General features: G+C 44.5%; 1 protein-coding gene and 1 long non-coding RNA gene across 2 annotated transcripts; one reads left to right on the plus strand and one right to left on the minus strand.

Moving 5' to 3' along the window:
- The first annotated feature begins 2996 nt into the window (after positions 1-2996).
- LOC310709545 lies at positions 2997-12016 on the plus strand. The gene is made up of 3 exons (XR_014527572.1): positions 2997-3107; positions 10476-10594; positions 11927-12016. It is a non-coding gene; the product is annotated as an uncharacterized lncRNA (long non-coding RNA).
- LOC310709535 (green-sensitive opsin) lies at positions 6508-23454 on the minus strand. The gene is made up of 5 exons (XM_083509345.1): positions 22930-23454; positions 17156-17324; positions 12099-12264; positions 9997-10236; positions 6508-8616 (listed from the first exon to the last, which is right to left on the minus strand). The coding sequence occupies exons 1-5, from the start codon at positions 23288-23290 to the stop codon at positions 8485-8487; spliced, it is 1068 nt and encodes a 355-aa protein (XP_083365471.1). The 5' UTR covers positions 23291-23454; the 3' UTR covers positions 6508-8484.
- Positions 23455-23540: the final 86 nt, after the last annotated feature.

Here is a 23540-nt window from a genome sequence, read left to right on the forward strand (position 1 = left end):
GGATACAATTTATGAGCTTTCTCCATTATTTGCACAGCAGGGGGTGTTCAGTCAACAGTGCAAAGGCTGAGCTGATTACCGGCTGGTTACCTGCTTTCAGCAATAGGGGTCACTGTTTGGTAGTACCCAATTGGTTAGCTGTCAGATTCTAGAGCTCCCTATTGGTGGCTCTTAGGTAATTCACAAAATACAGAGTTCATTCATAAAACACGGTGTTTATTCATAAAGCAGTAACATAAATCTCCATTGTTACATATTGGGTGTATATTTCAGTGGTTGAACATACAAGTTTATGACCATGCTATAGTGTTGTGCTTATGTGACTGTGAATAAAAGGTGGCTGGGCTCATTGTCTCAGGGTTTGGGGGGGAGACAGGTGGCAAAACTGATTTCCAATAAGTGCCCCCCTTTATTTCCATAACAAGTCCTTGTGTCTGTACTCTGAATGGTGACACCAGGGACCTAGAAGCTGCAGAGCTTGTCAGTCCAACCCCTGGACAGTCTCATCAGGGCTGACCTTAAGGCAATTGGAGCAACTGGGCCAAATTGGGCCCTGCGGGCTGCTCCTAAAACAGCCCCTGCGCCAGGGCAATCTAGATGGATTTTATTTATATCTATAAGATTTTCCAGACTTTGGCTGTGAACTGGGGCCCTACACACACACACACACACACACACACACACACAATTCAAGTTGCACCCCACTGCTTCAAATTGGGGCCCACTGACTAGTCCTGGGTCTAATAGTTGCTGGGCCTGAGTTGCCCTACCCTCGCATGAAGTCTTGGGTTTACAATTTTAGAAGAGGGGAGACTGCGGCACTGGGGAGCGGGCAGGCTGGCGAGGACCCCTAGATTTAGAGGCCCTAGGCTTCAGCCTACTTAGCCTATACATAAATCTGGCACTGGATGGGGAACATCAGGCCCAAATGTGGCCCTCCAAGCGGGCCAGCGTGGTGTAGTGGTTAAGAGTGGTGGACTCGTAATCTGGTGAACCGGGTTCACGTCCCCACTCCTCCACATGCAGCTGCTGGGTGACCTTGGGCTAGTCACATGAGAAATGTAGTCTCTCAGCCTCACTCACCTCACAGAGTTTGTTGTGGGGGAGGAAGGGAAAGGATATTGTTAGCCGCTTTGAGACTCCTTAGGGTAGTGATAAAGCAGGATATCAAATCCAAACTCCTCCTCCTCCTCTTCTTCTTCTTCTTCTTCTTCTTCTTCTATCTTTCTGGCCCTTAGTACTCTCCCCAGCCAACATCCTCTCTCCCCAGGCTAAACACCATCCTTGAACATTTCTGCCCAGCTGGAATGCGTCCTTGAATTCTGGTAACGACTATTGTTTCCCTGAGTGGAGAACAGAGAGGGGTGCATGAGTGCGTGTAGAGACTAGCCTACTGAGTCAAAAATCACATTCATAGCTCTGACCACTTTTTCCGCTGGCCCTGCCCACCACTCGCATGTCCCCCCCCCCCCAAGGTTTCTCAGAAGGAAATGCTGGCTTTGGGTTGAGAAAGGTTCCCCAAGAACACCAAGCCTAGATCTAGAGGAAAACGCCTTGTAAACCTCATAATGGGAAATCCCGTTGCTGAAAGTTGGAACTCCGCAGCGCCGTCTGGTGTCACAGTGTTGTAACGTATTTACAATACTTTTTCTTTACTAATGTAGCTGAGTCCCAGCATTATTGTGGATGAAGCAAAGGCTGGCATGCTCCTTTCTCTAAACCTAGCTCTGCTCAGCTCACATCAACACCTGCAGCTGGCAGTAACAAGGCTACACTCAACCAGACCATGCAGTGACCTCGTGGGGCACAGTCTCCCATCCTTGCCACTGGATCTGGTGCTGATGCAGTTCTCCAGGCCCTGCTCGGCCCTGCTCGATAAGGGCCACATTCATACCAAACATTGAAACACTGTGGTACCATTTTCAATAGTCATGGTTTTCCACAAAGAATCCTGGCAGCTTGTAAAAGATGCTGAAAGTTGTTCGGAGACCCCTACTCCCCTCACAGAGCTACAGTTCCCAGACTTCCCTATGAACAGGGATTAATTCATTTCAAATGCTAGTGGTCCTTCTTTATGGAAATTGAAAGAACAATGATTTGAAATTCAGATGTGATGATTGGCATCTATCTGCCTTGGGAGATAATGGAAGAGTGCGCCTTTGGGGATGAAGTCAAATCATTGGGGAGTTACAGCACCTGCTGTGGCTGTAGAGACCAATATGGGAGAGACATGATTTATTGCTGGTGGGGCAGATGAAGGCATCTAGTTACACTGCTGCAGATGCTCCATGGTGTATCTTCTTTCAGCACTTCTCCCAGTGGTCATTCCTCCTCTGGTCACTGCCGCAACTGCCTGTCTCCAGGCCCTGTGGTTGTCTGCAAAGGGTTCACACACAGTGGGGTTAATGTTGCCAGACTCTGTATCATGTAAGCAGACATCTTTGTAAAGCAGTGTTAGTCTGCCAATGGCACCTACCCGTTCTATTTCTTATGCTAACTTGAGACATTATGGGGTTGAACTGTAAAGGAGCTTGGGATTTTTGAGAGTTGGGAAGGACTGGAGTTCTTCGCTTCCCCTCCCCCCACTTTCAGACATGTAGCTAGTGTGATATAAGGAACAAGTGAAAGGGAAGAACCGCGTCCTCTATGCTCTTTGGAGAAAGGAGGAGATAGAAATGTAAAATATAAGTAAATAAGGACCTCTCCCTAATAATTACACCACAACAGAGTTCTCTTATCAACTGGGATCTTACACTGTACTATAGCATGCATAGCATAATAGTTAATTTAGCTCTATGAAGGAAGATTACAAGGAAGGGGGGAAGCAAAATAAAGCACACATTGTACGCGTGTGTCATAATATTGTAAATATGCTGCTGTAGCAATGAGACCAGAATTAGCTGTTGCTGAATGCTGTGCAAAGCCAGCTTTCCTGGAAATGTAAAAGTACTGCATGATAAGGGAAAGAGGAGAGATCTATTTCGAAGCTGCAAGCGAAGACCCGTACCTACAACAAAAGCTGGGGGAATCCAGACAAGAGAACACCTTATGCCACATGTCCTTGAAGCTTCTGGTGCTGCTGATGAACTATTGTTGAAGACTGAGCAGTGAGTTAGATGGGCATGAGGCTGGGTTTGTAAAGCTTGTGCTGCAATTATGCTGCTGCATGATCTATTTTTAATATCCTCTTCTCACTGGGGGGATAATGCAGTGGGACACTTAGAATCAAAGAGACGAGCCAGTGAGGAATATACCCCCAATGCTATAGTTAGCTCTTAATGTAATTTCTTTGATTCCAGTAGAGATTATCTAGGGGGTGACAAAAAATAGGATTGACCTTTAAGTGAAGTAGAGTGCCCCCAACTGTGTATGGATATCCATCTTCCTCCTCTTGAGATGATAAAGATGATGAAATCCTAGCACTGACACAACACAAAAGGCAACCTCATATGCACACTGAAGAATCTAGCAGATATTCAGATTAAAAGTCCTTTTAAAATGGAGTAACTTAATTACTGCAGTTGTACCCACATTTTCTACTGAGATCAGGGTGGATACACTGTAGATAAGAGCCTGGCTCCATGGCTCTGTAGATAAGAGCCTGGCTCCATGGCTCCATGGCTCCCCGCCCTGCTCCCAGTTCTGGTCCATCCACTGCCATTTTTTTTCCAGTGCAATCCTCCAATATCTTATCCATAACAGCACAGCCTCCTTCACAAACTGGCTGTTTCCTTTGGGAAAGGCAAACACTCCACATATCCAATGAATGCACTGTCCCTGCCAAAACTGTCCATTAGTGGTTAAAGTTCCAAGCAAGCTCTGATTTGCCCATCACCTGGAAGATGAAACTGTGCGACATCTTCCTCTGATGCAATCTGAGGGTGTTTCAGGCCAAATCTATTCAAGTATTGTGATGGTCCCCCTTCTTTCTGTCTCCAAAATACTTGTGACAGGCTAATACTGTAATCCACAATTGCAATGACAGACTTAAAACCAACTTCCTCCAGTCTCTTCAACCCCCAATAAGAAGGGGGGGGTGCGTGTGTGCGCGCTCCTCTCTGAGAGACCCTTTTTAGCTTGTTGCAGTAAAAGTGGCTCAAACAGGTGTTTTTTCAACCAAAAATCAAGCAATATATGTATAGTGCCTTGGGTTACAGACGCTTCAGGTTACAGATGCTTCAGGTTACAGACTCTGCCAACCCAGAAATAGTACCTCAGGTTAAGAACTTTGCTTCAGGATGAGAACAGAAATCATGCTCCAGCAGTGCAGTGGCAGTGGGAGGCCCCATTAGCTAAAGTGGTGCTTCAGGTTAAGAACGGACCTCAGGAACGAATTAAGTACTTAACCAGAGGTACCACTGTATATGTAGTATATTTGTTCACATCATGCATAATCTGCAGAAGATCTGAAAACTCAAGCTTTGGAAATATATTCCTAGTATGGATTCATTCAGCTCATCCACAAAAGTGTCTTGCCCACCAGATGTTGTCCAGGGATTGAACAGCTGAAGGATTCAAATTGCAGAAACAAGGAGAAAGGACAATAGGACCTCACTCATCAGCCCAAGGAACCATTGGAACCAACTGCTTTTCAAGCAAGAACACCAGCGAGGGAAGATCAGTCTGTCCCAAACTGGATATAGATGCCCACTAGAAGCTTACATCTTCATTCTGGCCTTGGAGATACTTTTCCTTTACCGTGTGTGATTCCCCCTCCCCTTTTCGTTGTTGTTGTTGTAAGTCTGATGGCAGGCCCCATCTTTAAACAGCCATGGCTTCCCCCCAAATAATCCTGAGAAGAGCAGTTTGTTAAGGCTGCTGAGAATTGATAGGAGATTCCAATTCTCCTCACAGAGCTACAATTCTCAGAGCACCCTGGAAAGATAGATTGGTTGTTAAAGGACTCTGAAAATTGTAGCTCTGTAGGGCAAATAAGAGTTTCCTAACAACTCCCAGCATCCTTAACAAAGTACAGTTTCTGGGATTATCTGTTTAGAATGCTATGGTACTGCTTGAAATGTGTACAGCAGATGGGGCCTCTTTCTTTACTGACATGAGCTGCTTTGCAAGACAATAATTGTCTGGAAAGGGGTATAAAAAACAAACTCAACAAAATAAAGAAAAAAAATGTTATTTCTTGACATGCATAGAAAAGAGGCAAACATTCTCCTTCTTTGTACTGCTGCTGTTTATTCTTTTCTCTCTCTTTTTCCAATCTCTACTTTCCAACTTTACAAAGTCATCACTGATATAAGTTATTTATAAAATATGTACAGAAAATTGCCACAGTAGTCATTCCGCCCTTTATAGTCCGTTCGGCTCATAAACCAAATGTCATAGCAAAAGACACTTCCTCTGCCTTGGGGGTGGGACGGGAGGGATAAAGAGCTTGTTGTCAAACAAAAAAACCAGAAAGATTTCAAAGCCTGCAAGCAAATATTTACAGGTTTCAAGACAAAAAGCTATCTATGGTGCCATTTTGAGGATATAGAGGTTTGTGCAAGACTCAGAACTCTGTACAGTTCCATTTGTTATGATGATTTATCAGTGATATGTATATTGATTTCCATCATCCATACACTTACAGCAAGAATGTACAACTCAGATGACTTTGCATTCATTTTCTTGTACTTAGAAAAGAGTGAAAGAGACAGTTCTGGATTCATTGCTCCATGTTTTATCGATACAAATGGATGCCTTGAAAATAGCCCCTGAATCTTGTGTAACTTCAGAAACACACTGAATACCTTCCAGAAAGAGAAAAATTCAGTTCAATAATCCTTTGAGGCTTTCATAATTTGCATACAACGTGTGCCTTCAAGAGGATTCAGAATACAAAGAAGCTAGGCTTGTCATCTGTGGGTCCAGCTGGAATGGACTCTGGAACCTGCCCACCACCACAAGGAAAATATAAATATGAAGTGGGTTTCTTCCTCCTAGAAACAATGTGGCTAAAAAGCAGAAGTGTTTGTGCCTTCTAATAGGATTCAGTGAGTAACAAACAGCTTGAGTGAAGATGATGTCTTTAATCAGTCAATAAAGCAAGTTAAGCACGGATAGTGGCAAAGGGCAAAGCTACCTGTCTTCTTGGTTTTTATGGCAATATTTTTACTTTGTTGTTGTTTTCTTTTCTTTTACCTTGGGGGGCATCTAGGCTGGCTGGAAAGAGATGTGTAGGCCTCCAGCAACCCTGCCACCTTCCCTTCCTTTCCTTTCCCAATTTTTATAGTAAAATAAGGTGAAGGAGCTGGAGGCCAGTACTTTGCTTTCCAGCCTCTCTTGTCTAAAACTCTGCGGGAGGGACCTGGCCTGGTAAGCTTGGGTGATGCTACCATGTCTGTGTGTTGTGTTATTTGTTCTAGGATGCTTGTTTTTGTTTTCTTTGGGGGTACCTTGTCTGCGTTTTGTGAGGGATTGGATGTGTTTGTTTTGAGGTAGAGGTGTCTTGCCTGGGTGTGTGTTTTTAGTGTGTGTGTGTGTGTGTTACCTATTTTGGGGTGTGGGCAATTTGTCTGTTTATTGGGGGGCTGCCTGTTTTTTGTTTGTTTGGGCTAGGTGCTTTGCCTTTTTTAGTTTCTCACACAAATTATTATAACCAGGCTGGTCCCCAAAGCAGTCATTTTGTCATGGTATCCATGACTTTATCAGATTGCCATATGTGCCTTTGGTCCCAGAAAATTTGGGAGACCCTGAACTAAAAGCAGCTATCCAGAAACAAAGCATTGTTCCATTGGGTTAAAAGCAACCACTGTGATAATTCACCCTTTTCCCTCCTTTTCTGCCTTCCAGCAGACTTTGGTGAACATGTGGAAAGCTGAACCTACAGCTCAGGTGGTTGTTCCAATCTTTGTCCTCAAAGCACACAGAAAGCAAATCATACCATTCCTTAGCTGTAACCACTGTTGAATGAAATGCAGAGATTGCTTCTTGATCCGATATCCTAGCCTTCCCTTGTGCTACATAGTTTAGTTCCATGGTGAAGTGGTAAAAAGTATGGATGGATAAGTCTGTTTCTGCTCCATGTTAGTAACACATGCATTCCTTCATAAATTCATTCATAAATCACATGTGATCCATTTCTGCATCAATTTGCATTTTTAAAACCTGCACAAAAATTCACATATAACCTTTTTTTCACAAGACGCACATTTCTGGATACATTTCAACCTTAAATAGGCATTTTTTAAAACATTCTGGTATATATTTTTCTCTGGGTTTCTTTTTTAGTGAACGACTGCATCTCAAAATCTGGAGAAGTGTTGAAACCTAAGAATAACTGCATTCTGTAAGCAGAAGCTATTACAGTAAGCCCGCAACTTACATGGGGGTTGCATTTCAGGGATAGCACCTAAAGTCAAAATCGCATATAGTCAAAACACATTGGGCGCAATGGCAGGTAGAATGGCAAAGGCTTTTTCCCCAGTCACTGGGTTCCTTTCCACCCCTTATTTATTTATTTTAAAATGCCAACTGTGCAAAGATAAATGCGCCCAAGTTAAATGTACTTAAGTTGTGGGCTTACTGCATTTGTTCATTTAAAAAAATTCAGTACCTAGAAATGAATCTGTGTGGCCCCTTAAGTGATCTAGCAATCTTCCTATAAGAACAGTAGCCGGGAGCTGCTGATTCCTAATGTCACTCTCAATATGGACATCTTCTCTGGCTTTGTTTCAAATGGAGGCAGTTGCACACAGCACTTAAAGCATTAAGCATTGCTAAGAAGGCAGAGCTGAGCTGCATGCCAAGCTTCACCATTATGGCCAAATACCACACCCCTGCACTGCCATGCATATTTGTTTGACCAAGTTTGACCCCAGTGTGCCTCGACCTAACAAGTCAGTTGCCCCCCCCCCCCCCGCCAACAATCATCAGCATCCAATGACATGGAGAACATTTTATTTCCTTTTCTTTGTCTGTGCAAGTGAGCAGACAAGCTTTGTTTTGACTGTGTGTCAAGCGGGGAGGTGTGAGTCGACATGGCCTTTGTACAAACTGCAGTTCTCATGTACAAACAACACAAATAAATGTATCCATTTCCACAAATGTGTGCTGAATACATAGAATCGTAATGTTGGAAGGGTCCATCTACAGAGTCATCTAGTGTGTCCCCCCCCCCCTGCAATGCTGGAATCTTTTGCCCAACGTGGGGCTCGAACCCAGGACCCTAAGATTAGAGTCTCATGCTGTACCGACTGAGCTATCCCAGGTGTCATGGGCAGGTATTTGCCCAGAGGAATGCTTGCACAAATGGTTATAGGTTGCACACAACTATTGCAGAGAGGGAATTACATAGATTACAAGTAGATACCATCAAAAAGGTTATGCTAGACTGTGTAGTCCTGTATGTGTGTGGCATACAACATTTGTGCATAAAAGAAAAATTGGGTGAGAGGAACTCATAAACCAGAGCTCAGTTAAGTGAGCCCATTTCCATTTCCTGGTTCCAAAGTGTGGCAGGTCACCAAAGGTCAAACTGTCCATAGCCTATGCAGGTGACACTTGGCTGGAGGAGATAGAGGATACCTCGGTTTTGCTTTGGGATACAGTTGATGAGACATCATCGTCCCCAAAGGGGTTCTTGCCACAGCAGATTGTGGTGATCATGCAATTACGGAACTGGAAAGAGAAAAAGAGGACAGAGATGCTCTGGAACAATTAATGTGTACGACACAGTCAGAGAAGCTCAGCTGCAAGGGAGATATTCTGGTAGAAAGCAGAGGGTCTCTGCATGCCTCGTTGGGCTGTCAACTCTAGGCATATTAACCGTCATCACAAATATGTGTTTTCAGAGAAGCAACTCAATGGCAGTATGACAATCCAAGTAATTCTAGGTAGCAGAATACGATACACTATTGCATCCACTTGGACTTTGGACTTGGTTAGCAGGAATTGAAGTTAACTGATAGCCACAGAGATTTAATTGTTTTTATGTTCCCCCTTTGACACAGACATTTATCAAGAGGGCTATATTAACATTCAAAACTGTAATCTCTGAAACCTGCAAATGAGGACTTCTAACACCACCTGGGGTTGAGGTTATTATTTAAGAGAGGCATATGCAATGTTTTAAGTGCAGAGAAGTTGGCAATGGAGTCTATCAGTGGCGTAGCGTGGGTTGTCAGCACCCGGGGCAAGGCAAGTAATTTGCGCCCCCTAACCCGTGGACTTTAGCACTCGAGTGCGAGCGCGCCCCCCCAGATGTTGCGCCCGGCCCCCATGCACCCCCCCACGCTATGCCACTGGGGCTGGGGGCAAGCGAAGGAGCCAAGGACCCCCCCCAAAGGCTCAGCAGGAATTTATTAAATTTATTATTTGCGGAGCCCCCGCAGGCCGAGGCAGCCGAAGCCCCCTCCCCTCGGGCGCCTCCCCGCCCCCTCCTCTCCTTGCGCTGTAGGTGGAGCTCCAGATCCGGGCTTGGCGAGCGCCTCTCCTCCTCCCGGCCGGGTCCGGGGGCTTCCAGCCGTGCTCTGTCCTCGCCCCCCCCCCCCCCGTGGCTGAGACTTGTGCTGAGAGCCGGAGCCAGCGGCGCCCCCTTCTGCCGGGAGACCCTCGCCCGCCCGCCGGCTTCCTCTCAGAGGGTTTTGGGGAGCGCAGGGCGCGGCGAGGCCCCTCGGAGCTCACCTCCCTCCCAGTCGGCAGAAGCAGCCACCGCCTGTGGCTGGGCCGAAGGGATGGCGGCGGCGGCGGGGTGCGGAGGCTGCCCGTGCCCGGCCAGGCATCGGTGGCGGCGGCGGCGCTGCTGCAGCGGCTGCTCCTCCTGCAAGCAGTGAGTGGAGCGCAGCCGCAGTGACGGCGGGGCGCGCGCACTAGGGCGCAAGGCTGGCAGTGGCGGCGGGGAGCCCGGCGGAGGAAGGAACTTGTCCCTTCCCTCTGGACTCGCGCCCCCCCAAATGTTGCGCCCGGTGCGGCCGGCACCCCTGGCACCCCCCACGCTACGCCACTGGAGTCTATTGGAGGGGAAGTCGGGTTCATTTCTCGATTCAGGGGGAATCTCACCTGTTTGTTCATGAGGACATAGATGATGGGATTGTAGAGGGACGAGCTCTTTGAGAAGAAGGCAGGCACTGACATGAGCGTAGCAGAAAAGTCTGCCCCTTTGTTGGTGAAGATCCAGAATGCCACCACGGCATAGGGGGTCCAGGCAAGCATAAAACCTAGCACCATCAAGATCACCATGCGGGTAACTTCCTTCTCTGCCTTTTGGGTGCTTGCAGACTCTTGCTGCTGAGCAGCTGCCTGGGGGTGCAAGAGAAGACAGTTACTCAAAAGGGCTCTCTCCAGCCAAGCAGCTATGGAGCTATTTCAACATCACCCTCAGAGTTGAGTTGCAGTTGCCTTGAACATCAGAAGAAGGCAGTAGACTGTTGTCCTCCAGTAGCCAAAACAGGACTGGCAAATGAAGGCTGTTCCATCATTTGTCCTTCTCTGCAGGGAAGTGGATGTTGGTGCTCATATCTTCTCTTTCCCCACTCCAGATTCCATTTGTTCAGGCAACCAGAAGAAGTCTATCTGCTGGTTTCTCCCTTTGGTTAAGGCAAGTGGAAGCTGTGGCTGTGAACTGGTCCCAGTCCCCACTTCCTTTGGTTTGGGGGAGGTAAGTTCTCTGAGATATCTCCTATATTCTTCCAGTGGTCAAAACAAGTGGTGGGAAAATGAGTTTCAAACATTTAAGAGGCTAATGTCTGAATTGGCCCTTCCAGGAGACCAGAGGCCTAGAATAGTTAGGGCTCAGATCACATTCACACAACACTTTATGATACCACTTTAAACAGTCCTGGCTTCCCACAAAGAATTTTGGGAGCTGTCGTCTGCTAAGGGTTCTGAGAGTTGTTTGAAGACCCCTATTCTCCTCTCAGAGCTACAATTTCCAGAGTGGTTTAACAGTCAATCCTGTTTCACAGGGAGTTCTATGAACTGTAGCTCTGTGGGGAGAAATCGGGGTCTCCTAAAAACTCTCCCATAATTCTTTGGGGGAAGCCATGGGTGTCTAAAGTGATATAATATTGATTTATATGTATGGTGTGAATGTGGCCTGAGAAGCAACAAAACAGACCAGGTGCACCTATAAAGTTGTCCCCAATTCAGAGACCCTTGTGGATATGCAAATTCCACTCTTACATAGAATAGAATCATAGAATCATAGAGTTGGAATAGACCACAAGGGCCATCGAGTCCAACCCCCTGCCAAGCAGGAAACACCATCAGAGCACTCCTGACATATGGTTGTCAAGCCTCTGCTTAAAGACCTCCAAAGAAGGAGACTCCACCACACTCCTGGGCAGCAAATTCCACTGTCGAACAGCTCTTACTGTCAGGAAGTTCTTCCTAATGTTTAGGTGGAATCTTCTTTCTTGTAGTCTGGATCCATTGCTCCGTGTCTGCTTCTCTGGAGCAGCAGAAAACAACCTTTCTCCCTCCTCTATATGACATCCTTTTATATATTTGAACATGGCTATCATATCACCCCTTAACCTCCTCTTCTCCAGGCTAAACATGCCCAGCTCCCTTAGCCGTTCCTCATAAGGCATCGTTTCCAGGCCTTTGACCATTTTGGTTGCCCTCCTCTGGACACGTTCCAGTTTGTCAGTGTCCTTCTTGAACTTGTGGTGCCCAGAACTGGACACAGTACTCCAGGTGAGGTCTGACCAGAGCAGAATACAGTGGCACTATTACTTCCCTTGATCTAGATGCTATACTCCTATTGATGCAGCCCTGAATTGCACTGGACACAGTACTCCAGGTGAGGTCTGACCAGAGCAGAATACAGTGGCACTATTACTTCCCTTGATCTAGATGCTATACTCCTATTGATGCAGCCCTGAATTGCATTGGCTTTTTTTAGCTGCTGCGTCACACTGTTGGCTCATGTCACTTGTGATCTTGCCTATTCAAAGATTGTAGCCTTTCCATTTTGTCTCCCTTATAGAGCCTCCATAAAACCTAGGTGCATATATAGCACTGAAGTCATGCCCAGCTATCTCTATGACCACCCATCAAGGTGGAACCAGCCTGCAGCATCCCTGAGACAGTCCAGTGTACACCTCATTGCTCTTGGCCTCTGCCTCCTCATACCTTGAGTGTGGAGGGAGATACACTACCTCTCGGACTTTGCATATGAGCCGCCCATAGGAAAAGAAGATGACCACCACGGGGATAACGAAGTGGATGGCAAACATATAGACAACGTAGGACTCATTGTGGTAATCAGGGTTGAGGGTGTAGTAGTCTGGGCCACAGGAACACTGCATCCCCTCAGGTATATATCTGTGAACAACAACAAAAACAAGTCAGTAAAGATGTTTATCTTACACAAAGCCTTTGGATCAGTACAAGAGTCACTGGCTCAAGTAGAGCTGTTGCCACCAAATTTCACATATAAGTCAAATTGTCAGCTAAATTTGGAGGTTCTTTCTGAGGTGAAACTTCTGAGGGTTTCAGAGGAAGCACAAAGAATGTAGTTAAAACTAACAACTTTTCTCAGAGCAACTGCACACCTCCCTAAGTAGCCATTAAGTAAATTTCAACATTAATGTGGAGGCGCTCACTTATCTGCAGCCTCTAAGAAGTTCTGAGGGAAGCAAGAAAGCCTGAAAATTGTTTCAGGATGATTCCACTGATTCCCAGTTGATAGCATTAACTGAAGTCATTATAATTCCGGAATATCTTTCTGTGAAGTTTCTCTAGCAGTTTCCTGTCTTTGCACTCCCTTCTACATCTCCCTTCAACAGTTCAGCTAATGCACCAGAGACTCTTGCAGCATTCCATAGTCGCTCTCGACCTGGTCTCAGACATGTTCACCCACTATCCTTTAGTGTGAACTTTGAGCTCCACTTTCAGCACACAGTTCTTTCCAGGCACTTCCATCCAATCCAGAGAAGTCCTGGGCTATAGTCATTGTAGGCTAATAAGGGACCATAGTGTTTTCTGGAAGATTGCTCACCTGGTGCCTCTCTCCGAGATCAGTTGTGTCTCCAGAATTTTTGGGCAGGAGATGATTTGACAAAGGAGGTACAGTGGTACCTCAGGTTAAGAACTTAATTCGTTCCGGAGGTCCGTTCTTAACCTGAAACTGTTCTTAACCTGTGACACCACTTTAGCTAATGGGGCCTCCCGCTGCCACCGTGTGATTTCTGCTCTCATCCTGAGGTAAAGTTCTTAACCAGAGGTATTATTTCTGGGTTAGCAGAGTCTGTAACCTGAAGCGTCTGTAACCTGAGGTACCACTGTACATCCAGTGATATATAACCACCTCTTGCTTACTCTAAAGCAAGAGTGGGCAACCTTTTTCTGTCAAAAACCACATTCCCTTGAGGCGGATCTGTGCAGGTCCACATGCTATTGGTAGGTGGAACCAAAACCAGTAGCCAGCAGAGTCAGAACTGAAACAGGTTTAGGGAGCACAGAGGAAAAGAGAGGAAGGAAATTCCTGTTACATAGGGGGATTTCATTAGTCATGCACATATGCTACACTGAATTTCACCAGTATAAGTTACATGTGTTTTATCTCTTTCTAGCTAGTGTTGATTTTAGACATCTTTGAATGTTTTTAAATGCCTGCTTTTAACTGTTTTTATCAAGAATTTTTATGTTTTATTTATAGGGTGGTACAATCAAGTGGTATACAAAAATTTGCTAAATAAATACATTGAATGAATGAAAAAAATAGAAAAAGAATAGAAAACAGGCAAATCTGATCTAGTCATCAACTGAAAGTCTTATGATTAATTAAAATGTCTAGGGAACACTGCCATATTCAAGCAATGACACTACATGCAGGGATCACCGGCTTTCTTCTCTGGGGGACCTGGTGGTTCCTGCTCCCAGTCTCACAGGGACAATGCCATGCCATCATTTATATTCACTTGGAGGGAGGCAACAAATGAGCTGAACACATTCACAATGCGCTCCAAGCCGGCATGTTGCAGTTGGATGTATAACATCAGTTTGTTGTGACGCTCGCTGCCTCCCACGGGGAACTATCGATTTAGTCTAATCTCTGTGCAGCTGACTGCGTGTGGTTGAACTTGTCAGACACCTGATCGCGTTGTGGCAAGCAGATGAGGAAGGGAACAGAGATTATGTGGGTCCTTGAGGGCACTGCTAACTCTAAGGAGTCTGTAATTTGCAGCTGCCGAAGGAAGTGAAGGAGGGGAGTATCAAAGTGCCCATTTGCCAGGCCCTTATACCTAAGTAGCACACAGCTAAGTTGTAAATAGAATTATAAACAATGCTTTGGAAGCAGAGCTGCGGAAGCCTAGTCTTAAGTGTTCACTTCAGCTGCGTGTAACATAGTATGTAATAATAAGAGAGAATGCTAGAGCATTACTGCTTGATAAAGCACTAATATATTAAATACTGATACTTTCCACTTGTACGTATGGCAGAAGTCTGTTGACCTGAACACCATTAGCACTCTATGAAAATTACTAAAATTCACCAGTATGTCCAGGACTGCAGTTAAGATTTACCACCAATGGGGGGACAAAGGGGCAGTTCCCCCGGGCCAAAAATTCTTAGAGGCACAAAATTTCAACACCCACTGCTGCCTCAATACAGCTATGTGATTCCATCGCTGGGGTCCGTTGAAAATGTCTTCTCCATGGGAACCAAGAAGTAACCTCTCCAGACAACTGAACAACTTATCTTTTCTTATCTTTGTGGCTGCAATCTCCTGGGTGGTGCAGATGCCATTAGGCAGATGAACACATACATATTCTGCCAAGTCCCCCCCCCCCCCCGCATGGTCCTGGGTACTGGCAACCCACGCTTGGCCACTGCAACCAATGGTGAGGTTTTTCGGTAATGGCTACTGATTTTGTGTTTCCATATACTAAGGACCAGGAATGGTCAGGTGTAGAAGAAAACTCTTCAGCTTAGATTGGGGGGGGGCACACAAACTATTGCCTTTTTTCAAAAAGGGCTTGAATTTGTGTTTCTCGAACAGCAGGCCTCCAATGCCCCATGGCAAACTGCTTTTGAAACGGAGATGAAATTCCAAAGGTATTTGTGATGCAGCATAAAGGCTGCTGTTCAAAGGGAAAAAAGTCAAGCATCTTGCTGGGCACCCCTTGGGCATGTCTACATGCTCTCTGTGGATCCTGGCCATTATGTGTGGAGAAAAAGATTACCGTATTTTTTGCACCATAACATTCACTTTTTTCCTCCTAAAAAGTAAGGGGAAATGTCTGTGCGTGTTATGGAGGGAATGCCTACGGGTGGCATGCCTACAGATTTTCCTCCTCTAAAAACTGTGTGCGTGTTATGGTCAGGTGCATGTTATAGAGCAAAAAATACGGTAGGTGTGTGAGTCACTGCTTTTACTTTGCTGGTGCAAACCTTGGATTTGGGAAGCTAAATGGAAGCTGTGGGGAATATTTCTGTGTTGGAAGGCTGGAAATGGAGATACTGAATAGACAGCTTTCTAAGGTAGAGAAATCCCCTGTCTTTCCATTGAACTGTAAGCAAATACTAGGCCAATTCACGATGCCCGGCATAGTGACCCAATGCAGATTATCACCCAGCTCCTTCCCATTATTGCTGTTCAGAAGTAAATGGCAATTGATTAAGCACCGCATCTGAAAAGCATGACCTCAGCTTCGCTTACTTGCACAAGGCAACCCACAGACTCTGAGAATGACACAAATGCATAGGGATCTACTGAATGGTTCAGGGCTGTTAAAATGGGACTCACCATCTTTTCGTTAAAGCTAAGGTTAATTTGTAGCAGCTGCTGGAGTAGAAAGAGATGGTCTCTGTGTGCACGTGTGCTTAAAAGAGATGCTGTGTGTGTGCCCAGGCACATGTGCAAGCATGCATGCACAAATGTGCCTCGGGCACTCCAGAAGAGAAAGCAGCTGTTAAATGGAGCACAGCAGGTGGAACATGGCATTAGACAATTGCATTACAAGCAGCCAGCACTTCCACTAAACTCTCAGCTTAGTACAGAGAATCTCTCCTCTCCCAGGCGCTTCACCCCCTTCACTTAAGGGCTTTGGCTTCTCAGACTAAATAGTGTAAAGTTTAGAAGACTCCGGGTGACTTGTGAAGACCTCATATAACCAATTTTACGGCATGCCAAACTGACTTTGCCCTTATCCACTCAACTCACCCACATTCTCACTGCATGAATGAGTGGGCCTGAAATTAGAGAATTAATGGTTCTACTGAGAATGATGCCTCAAACTGAGATTGTCTGCCATGATGAGTGAGACCCCATGGAGATATTTAATAATAATAATAATTTTATTATTTATCCCCCGCCCATCTGGCTGGGTTGCCCCAGCCACACTGGGTGGCTTCCAACGCATATAAAAACATAATAAAAGTCAAACATTAAAAACTTCCTGATACAGGGCTGCCTTCAGATATCTTCTAAAAGTTGTGTAGTTCTTTATCTCATTGACATCTGATGGGAGGGCATTCCATAGGGAGGAAAATATTTGGAAGTTGATGCCAGAAATTGATAGAATCATCATACAACAGGTCCCCAGTTTAATCTGGAACAGGGTGATTTCATCATCTCTATGATGAACTTTTGCCAGAATGCATGGAAATGCAATCAAATTTACTCATTCTTATGTGAATATAAGGAAATTGCACATAAAGGCTTATATGTGCAGTCATTACCAAAATTTTCATTCAATTCTGCTTCCATATCTGATATTGTACCATACTCCAAGTGCCAGCCTTGGTAAGTACCGTATTTTTCGCTCTATAGGACACACTTTTTCCCCTTCAAAAATGAAGGGGAAATGTGTGTGTGTCCTATAGAGCGAATGCAGGGGGGAGGCAGGCAGGAAAAGCCCCCAAAGGCCGCACACAAGCTCCGCACGGCTCTTGTGGGCTTTTCCTCAGGAGGGACAAGGGACTGACGCGGCCAGTCAATCCCTTCTCCCTCCTATTAGAAAAGCCCACAGGAGCCACGTGCTCCTTAAAAGGTGCGCGGCTCCTGTGGGCTTTTGCGGGAGGTGGGGGTATTGCCATAAATGGGTAAATGGGATTGATGCCTATGAAAAGAGATCAAGTCTATAGCTGTTCCCTTAATTACTTCTTAGCTAGTCAGTTCCTAACTACCGGTAATTGGATTTCAGTATTTAGTCAGTGCAACATAGTACTCCAGTGTTGTATATAATGCAAAACTATCATTTTTACTTACCTGGACCAACCAAAAAGGGGTGGACATGCACAGGATAGGGACATAACCCAAGTAAAAGCAATGCCCATCAAGGCATGGGAGGAAGAGAAGCGGAAGTTTCCCATTGGTTTACAGACCACGATATAGCGCTCTATGGCAAGAACAACCAGTGACCAGAGAGCAACCTGGCCTGCAAGTAATAAGGGGAAGAGAAAAACACAAAGCAATGAAATGCAATTAATGTATATAGGTTGGTTGGATGCCCTTTGTGAGGGTTTGCCTAATTCAGGTCTTTTTTAAGATAGCACAGAAGCATGATGTGCTGGTTTCAGTGAAGGATGGGAAATCAGGAGCCTCATAGTTTACATTACATCATCTGAGTCCACATTTAATGGAAGATGGTCTGCAAGACCTGTGGTGCACGGCATGGCGATGCAAAAGCTCCTGACAAAATGCCAACAGTGGTACAAGTATTATCATCCTTTGATTGTGTACATGAGCATATGGACCTATTAATCTCTTTATCAAATGTAATCAAAACTCAGGGGATTATCTGAGCCTAGGCTGTGCCTTAAGCCTATTAATGCCCCCAGCATGTGATTATCCAGTGATAAGTATGCAGGGTTTCATGTTGGAAAGGCAGCTGCCGCTTTTATATCTAGACTGTTCTTTTCACTCTCCATTTGAAATATAACATGATTTCCTCTCCCCCCCCCCACCTGAGATGGTATCTCACTTACAGTGTTGTTTTCCTGTGGACCTAGGACAAGTTTTTGTCTTAAGTGTAAAGTGATGCTTCACAATTTCCTGTTGCGTCATGAACATGCATGGGCCTTGTTTTGTAATTATTTAAATATACACACATCCTTTTCATATAATCCTATTGGGACCTTATAATCACCATTTGGATTATTCTCTTGATGTAGGGAATGCTTGTCAATGCTCATTTATAAACAACTCATTTATTTCAAAGCAAGAGAAAATGTGAGGGCGGGTGCACATCAGGAAATTCTGGGGCAAGTTTGATGCATTAAACAGAAGTGTAGAATGTGGTCAAAAATGGAGGCTTAACTGCAGCACTAAAATGGGAGCTTTCTCATTTCTTACTAAGGATTTAGTCTGCTCCAACTCTTTGGCTCCAGCTCTTTTTATTTTGGTTTATCCCTCCTTGTGTGATGAGATGTCCCACATTACCAACCAACAAACAAGGCACACCACAACCATTACCAACTGATAGTGAAGATTTCGCTAAGGTTCAAGCCAACTAAAACTCATGAGAAGGTTGCTCATTCAGTGGGTGAGTAAAGACAACATGTACTGATTCTGCTTTGAAAAGCATTGGGGGAGGCGGGGGGCCCCTCAAATCTCAGTTACATTTCTGGGACTCGTGAATCCACTCCAGATTCCAGTTTGGCTACTACAGCACATAGCCAGAAGCGCAACAAATGGTGACATGTTGTGAAAGGGAATTACTTTTGCCTTGGAATCCTGCAGTACTGAAAGAGAAAACCCGTCTGTGTAGCCAGTAGCAGCCTTGCAATCACCCCTGTTCACTACATGGACAAGGAAGGAGGGCTATCATCAGATGTGCTAAATGCAGCTCCTAAAGAAACACATGGAACCCTTTGAAGTTGCACATTTATTATTGCAGAGATTTTTTTACCCAGCTCAAGCTAGAAACAAGTGACTTTTCTTTTCTTGATGCTCTTAATGTCACTTCTTTAGTCTCAGAGCTCCTACTAGGTGTCTCTTTGAGCCCATTCTTCATCACAAAAATACTGATAGAAGCCCCAGGCTATATTATCTTATTTCCCTTTTTCTGTTGTTGTTTTTTGGGGATGGTTTGCGCAGAGCATTGAAGATGACTTCTAACTGCTTTGCCATTCTCACAGCACAACTAAAGATGCCAATAAACTTTGCCAAACTTGGACCCAAAAAAGGACTTCAGTAGCACAAAGAAGAGGTGAATCTTCTCTGGCTTGGATTAAACTATTAGCTGAAAGGACTTCCTGGCTTAACCCTGCTTAGAAGGGCTGCATCCTGGAAAATTGCTGGTGTGACATAAACATCTATCCCCTTCAAGGAACCCTCTTGCCCCATGGATCTCCTAATGAGAGAGGGCTTTTATCCCCAAAGCAGCAGTTTTTCCAAGTGCAGTCTTTGAAAGCAGCCAATATGCAAATAGAAGGAAACCCTTATCTCCATCTGTTTGCACAGAGACTACTTTCAAAGATTGCAGCTGTGGGGGAAATAGCAAATTCACATTGGATCTGAAATTAGGTGATCTGTTTCCTGATTACAGAGAGAATCAGTTAGACTATTTCCAAACCAAATCAGCACGAACCAGATGGAGCTCTACCATCTATAGACACAATTAGGTTTGACCCACCAGGAGATCCAAGATTGGGATCTCCCACAGATTTTTTAAAGAACTAATAGCAGCTGGAGGATGGTGATCTGGTATATTTTTGCCTCCATGCAGATTCCCCAATAAAATTGCTCCCTTCCCCCAAGCTATTTTTCCTGTGGTGGAAATCATACGTGTTTCAAATGTTATTTTTATCAGCGTCTGGGAGTGTTTCTGTATAAAGAACATGGAATAAACCTTTTGAATACAAATAAATAAGGAAGATGTGGGGTAGCTATGCTTTTTCTCTCAGAGAGCAAATAGCATGTTGGATAGAGGGTGCTGATTTTTAGTTCAGAAAAACCACATGGAATTGGGTTGCAAGCCTCAATGCCAGTATTGCAGTCCCAATCTGAATGTTCCCACTAGGCAGGTATTCACTTTTTTCAAAGGTTCACATGAAGCCTTGATCATGGCTCTCTCATATCATGTTTAGTTGTGTCCACAGGAATTGCTCCATGATCTCACCCCATCTTGGAATGTGAGCTCACCTGAGAGCACATGGGCTTCCCTTTGACTCCAGGAAGCAGGAAGATGCTACTGGCAGGTTGTTCAATGGCTCCCAACTGGAGCACCTTGGCTGTGCCTTGAATCCATTTGCTCATTCTTCTCTTGCTCTTGCCATGCTTTTCCTTGACACTCTCTGTATCTTGCCACATCTCTTCCCTGCTCCCTGCCTGTTTACTGTTAGCTTCCTTCTGTACCTATGTCCCTGGCACAGCACCAATTTTTCTCCAAATGTCAACTGCCTTATCTCATTCCAAAACCATGATCATGGTTTGGACTGTTTATTTAAAAAAGCTGGCATGTATAGCTTATCTTAGGGTATGTCCATGTTAGTTATTATTTTATCAGCTGATTGTGCTCCAGCTTTGCAGTAATATAGATTAAGCACAGATTTCACTTCTTCGCATTGAAATCAGTGAAATTTACAAGTTCCTACTCGTAACTAGATTTTTTTGTCTATGTAGAAAACAATTGAAACCTTCCGTTTTCAAGCCAAAACTTAGAGAGAATTGTGTGTTAGCCTTAATATTCTGAAAAAGCAATATATGATTAGCAGGCTGGTGTTTTCCTCTCAGGACCACACCAAGAAGTGAAGCACATGGCACAGCCCAGCTTGCTCCTGCAATTGCCCTTTTAAGTGATATAGAGGGAACCCAAGGCCAGGAAAAGCCCCCCAGACCATGCGGATTTTAAGGACCGTGTTCTACATGATTGCCTCCAATTCCCGTAAGGAGCATCATGCAGATGTGCACCGAGCGTTTTCTTTGGCAGTGCAGAGAATAATGCGGCACCAGCTGTGTCCTTTCAGAGCCTCTTTTGGAGATGTGTCCAGTGGAATAAGAAGTGACATTTTCATCTATTTGAGCATTAGGCAAAATGTGAGAAATTTGCAGGACATGAGATACTTCTCAAGCAGAGGAAATAACAACACTGACTTGATTCATAATCTAGTTAAGGGATAGGCTTTCATTTATCAATAGTAAATTTGCCTTCAGTTGAATACCTCCCCATTGCCTACCTGCATCTCCAAACATAAAGAATTGCATATATTTTATGGCATGCACATTGAAAATAAATGTGTGTTTTTATTTTTTGCACGCACACAGGCTTGACATAATAATAAAGATCGTAGAGATTTCCTCACCCTTATATGGTTGCCATACGTCCAGAATTTCCCAGACATACCTGGAATACTGCAGTGCCCAGGCAAAAATTGATAAAATGTCTGGTGAGATCAAGATGTACAGTAACCCATGTCATCAGTGTTGTTTTTGCCGATTTTCCTTTTTCAACAACTTTTGTGTCTGTATTTTCACTTTTTGAAATATGGCAACCCTAGTATATGTTAACTATATTAAAACTTGGCTTGGTTCAGCCCTGGAGTGATGTCAGTGTGGTTGAACTAGGCATGGGCTTTGTTCCATGTGCCCAAGTAGGAGCTGTTTTATCCCTGAAATATTCATTCCAGAGAGCAAGGGCCAAAGATTCAGCATTGCTTAGTTTGTGTTCTCTCCAGATGGCAGAGAAACAACAGAGCACATAGACTCCATAGGGAAATAGTTTCCATAGGGTAATAATGTTCTCTTGCAACTTGCAATGCAGAGAAGCAGTTCTTAAATTAACTCCAATACGTTTGCCAGAAGAGATACCCAATTCAATCTTATGCTGTTGGAAACCTATGGGCTGGAGTCTCCTGTCAGCATATGGCAACATCTCCTACTGCAAGTTTAGTGCACTGAAATTTATTTGTTGGATCACTTCTCTTTCCATGTGAAACAATAATCTCCTGTCAGTAGGAATGCTTAAGTAAAACGTTCCTTGCAAACAGAAAGGATCTAGGGGGCACAACATTTTCTATTCATTCACTGGAACTGTGCCTTCCTTACTACAGGTGGAATTTCATATTTCCCTGAGGATGTTACACTGACATACACAAACCAGCCTCTACCAGATTTCCATCGTTTGAAACACAACCTACATGGAAACTGTCTCCATGTAGGAAACATCATGTGTTGATTACCGTACACAATGACTGCACACAGATATGTGTCGCAGTGTGTACAATGCTTTTCAGGTGGGAATTATGTCAAATGAGCAACCCCGAGTCTTTGAACCAATAGATACGATGAATAATGAAATATTTCAATTTTTTTGTAGTAATTATAGTTGAAACAAATAAAGGGGAATTCATATCTTCATGAAGCTGGCCACTAATTCAAATAAAAAATAATGCATAAATGGGTCAGGATGGACAAAACTGTCCATTTTGGTTGCCTAAGTTTCTCAATCTTAAAATGAGTTTGGTACATTTTTGGAGCAATACGCTTTTCTTTAAAAAATCTTCATGAAAATTCACGAAGAACTTCTTCTAATAAACACATTTTTGTATGTATTTGACTAATGTACACATTTTTGCAAGCAATTTCCCCAATATAATTATTTTCACCAATATATGCATTTTATAGGCATTTCTCCCTAACGTACACATTTTTGTACATTTTGGTTGGTTGGAGAACTGCACTGCAAAATTCAGAGATGCACAAATTTCAAAGGATAGCTGTGTTTTGGTTCACATATTCAAGATGTCTGATGATAAGTGAACCCAACTTAGGCAGCAGAAGCTGAGCCAGCCATGCTGCTTCTCCCCACCGTTTGGCTAGTCATGTGCCACTGCTTCCTTGCAATGCTTCCATAGCTCATTGCTAGAGCATCTGCAAAAGGTCCTAGGTTCAATCCCCAGACATCTCCCAGTATGGCAGGGAATTTTGAGTCTGAAACCCCAGAGAACCACTGACGGACAATGAAGGCAATACTGAGTTAAGAGGACCACTCCTTTAACTCGGTACAAAGTAGTGCTCACTACTCCCCTCGTGGATCTTACCTCCCAGTGTTGCAAAGAAGCCCTCAATGGCACAGCCGATGGGACCAAATATGAAGTAGCCATTCCAGGCTGTGTAGAAGGTGACCGTGAAGCCAAAGCAGGCCATGAAGAGGTCTGCTACCGCCAGGTTAACCAGGATATAGTTGAGCGGCTGTCGTAGCTTCTTATGTTTGAAGGTCACAAGGAGGGTGAGGAGGTTGATGGGCAGCCCAGTGGAGATGAGGAAGAAGATGTAGCAGCACACCATTTTGTACTTCCAGGGCTCCGCTAGGTAATACTGGGGATATTCAAAGGGGCTCCGCACCAGCCCTGTCTTGTTGGAAAGAGGCACATAAAAATTGATACCTTCTGTTCCATTCATGATTCACTTATTTAATCAACTGCTTCTTTTGGTTTTGGGGTTGTCTTTTTTGTTTGGTTTTTAAGTCAAATCGATTTGGGGTTCCCGCCCCCCAACTTTGATTATTTTTCTACGAACTCTAAAAAAAATAGCAAATCCCCTAAGGGAATGCAGGGCTGGTGCGTCTGCCGTCATCTATGTCCCGGGGCTGGCGCAGCCAGGATCCAAAGGGGGTTTTTATACCCTCTGCCCAGTCCTGCTGGAGGGAGAG

Source organism: Podarcis liolepis (genome assembly GCF_965112155.1).
Source record: "Podarcis liolepis genome assembly, chromosome: 6".
NCBI classification, from domain to species: domain Eukaryota; kingdom Metazoa; phylum Chordata; class Lepidosauria; order Squamata; family Lacertidae; genus Podarcis; species Podarcis liolepis.

Bases quoted from the DNA above. Each gene is read 5' to 3' on its own strand.
- LOC310709535 (XM_083509345.1), bottom strand. From the start codon at position 23,290: ATGAATGGAACAGAAGGTATCAATTTTTATGTGCCTCTTTCCAACAAG. The intron at 17,325-22,929 runs GTAAGATCCACG...TATTACTTGCAG, and splicing joins CTTCTTTGCAACACTGGGAG to GCCAGGTTGCTCTCTGGTCA. The intron at 10,237-12,098 runs GTAGTGTATCTC...TTGCACCCCCAG, and splicing joins TCATATGCAAAGTCCGAGAG to GCAGCTGCTCAGCAGCAAGA.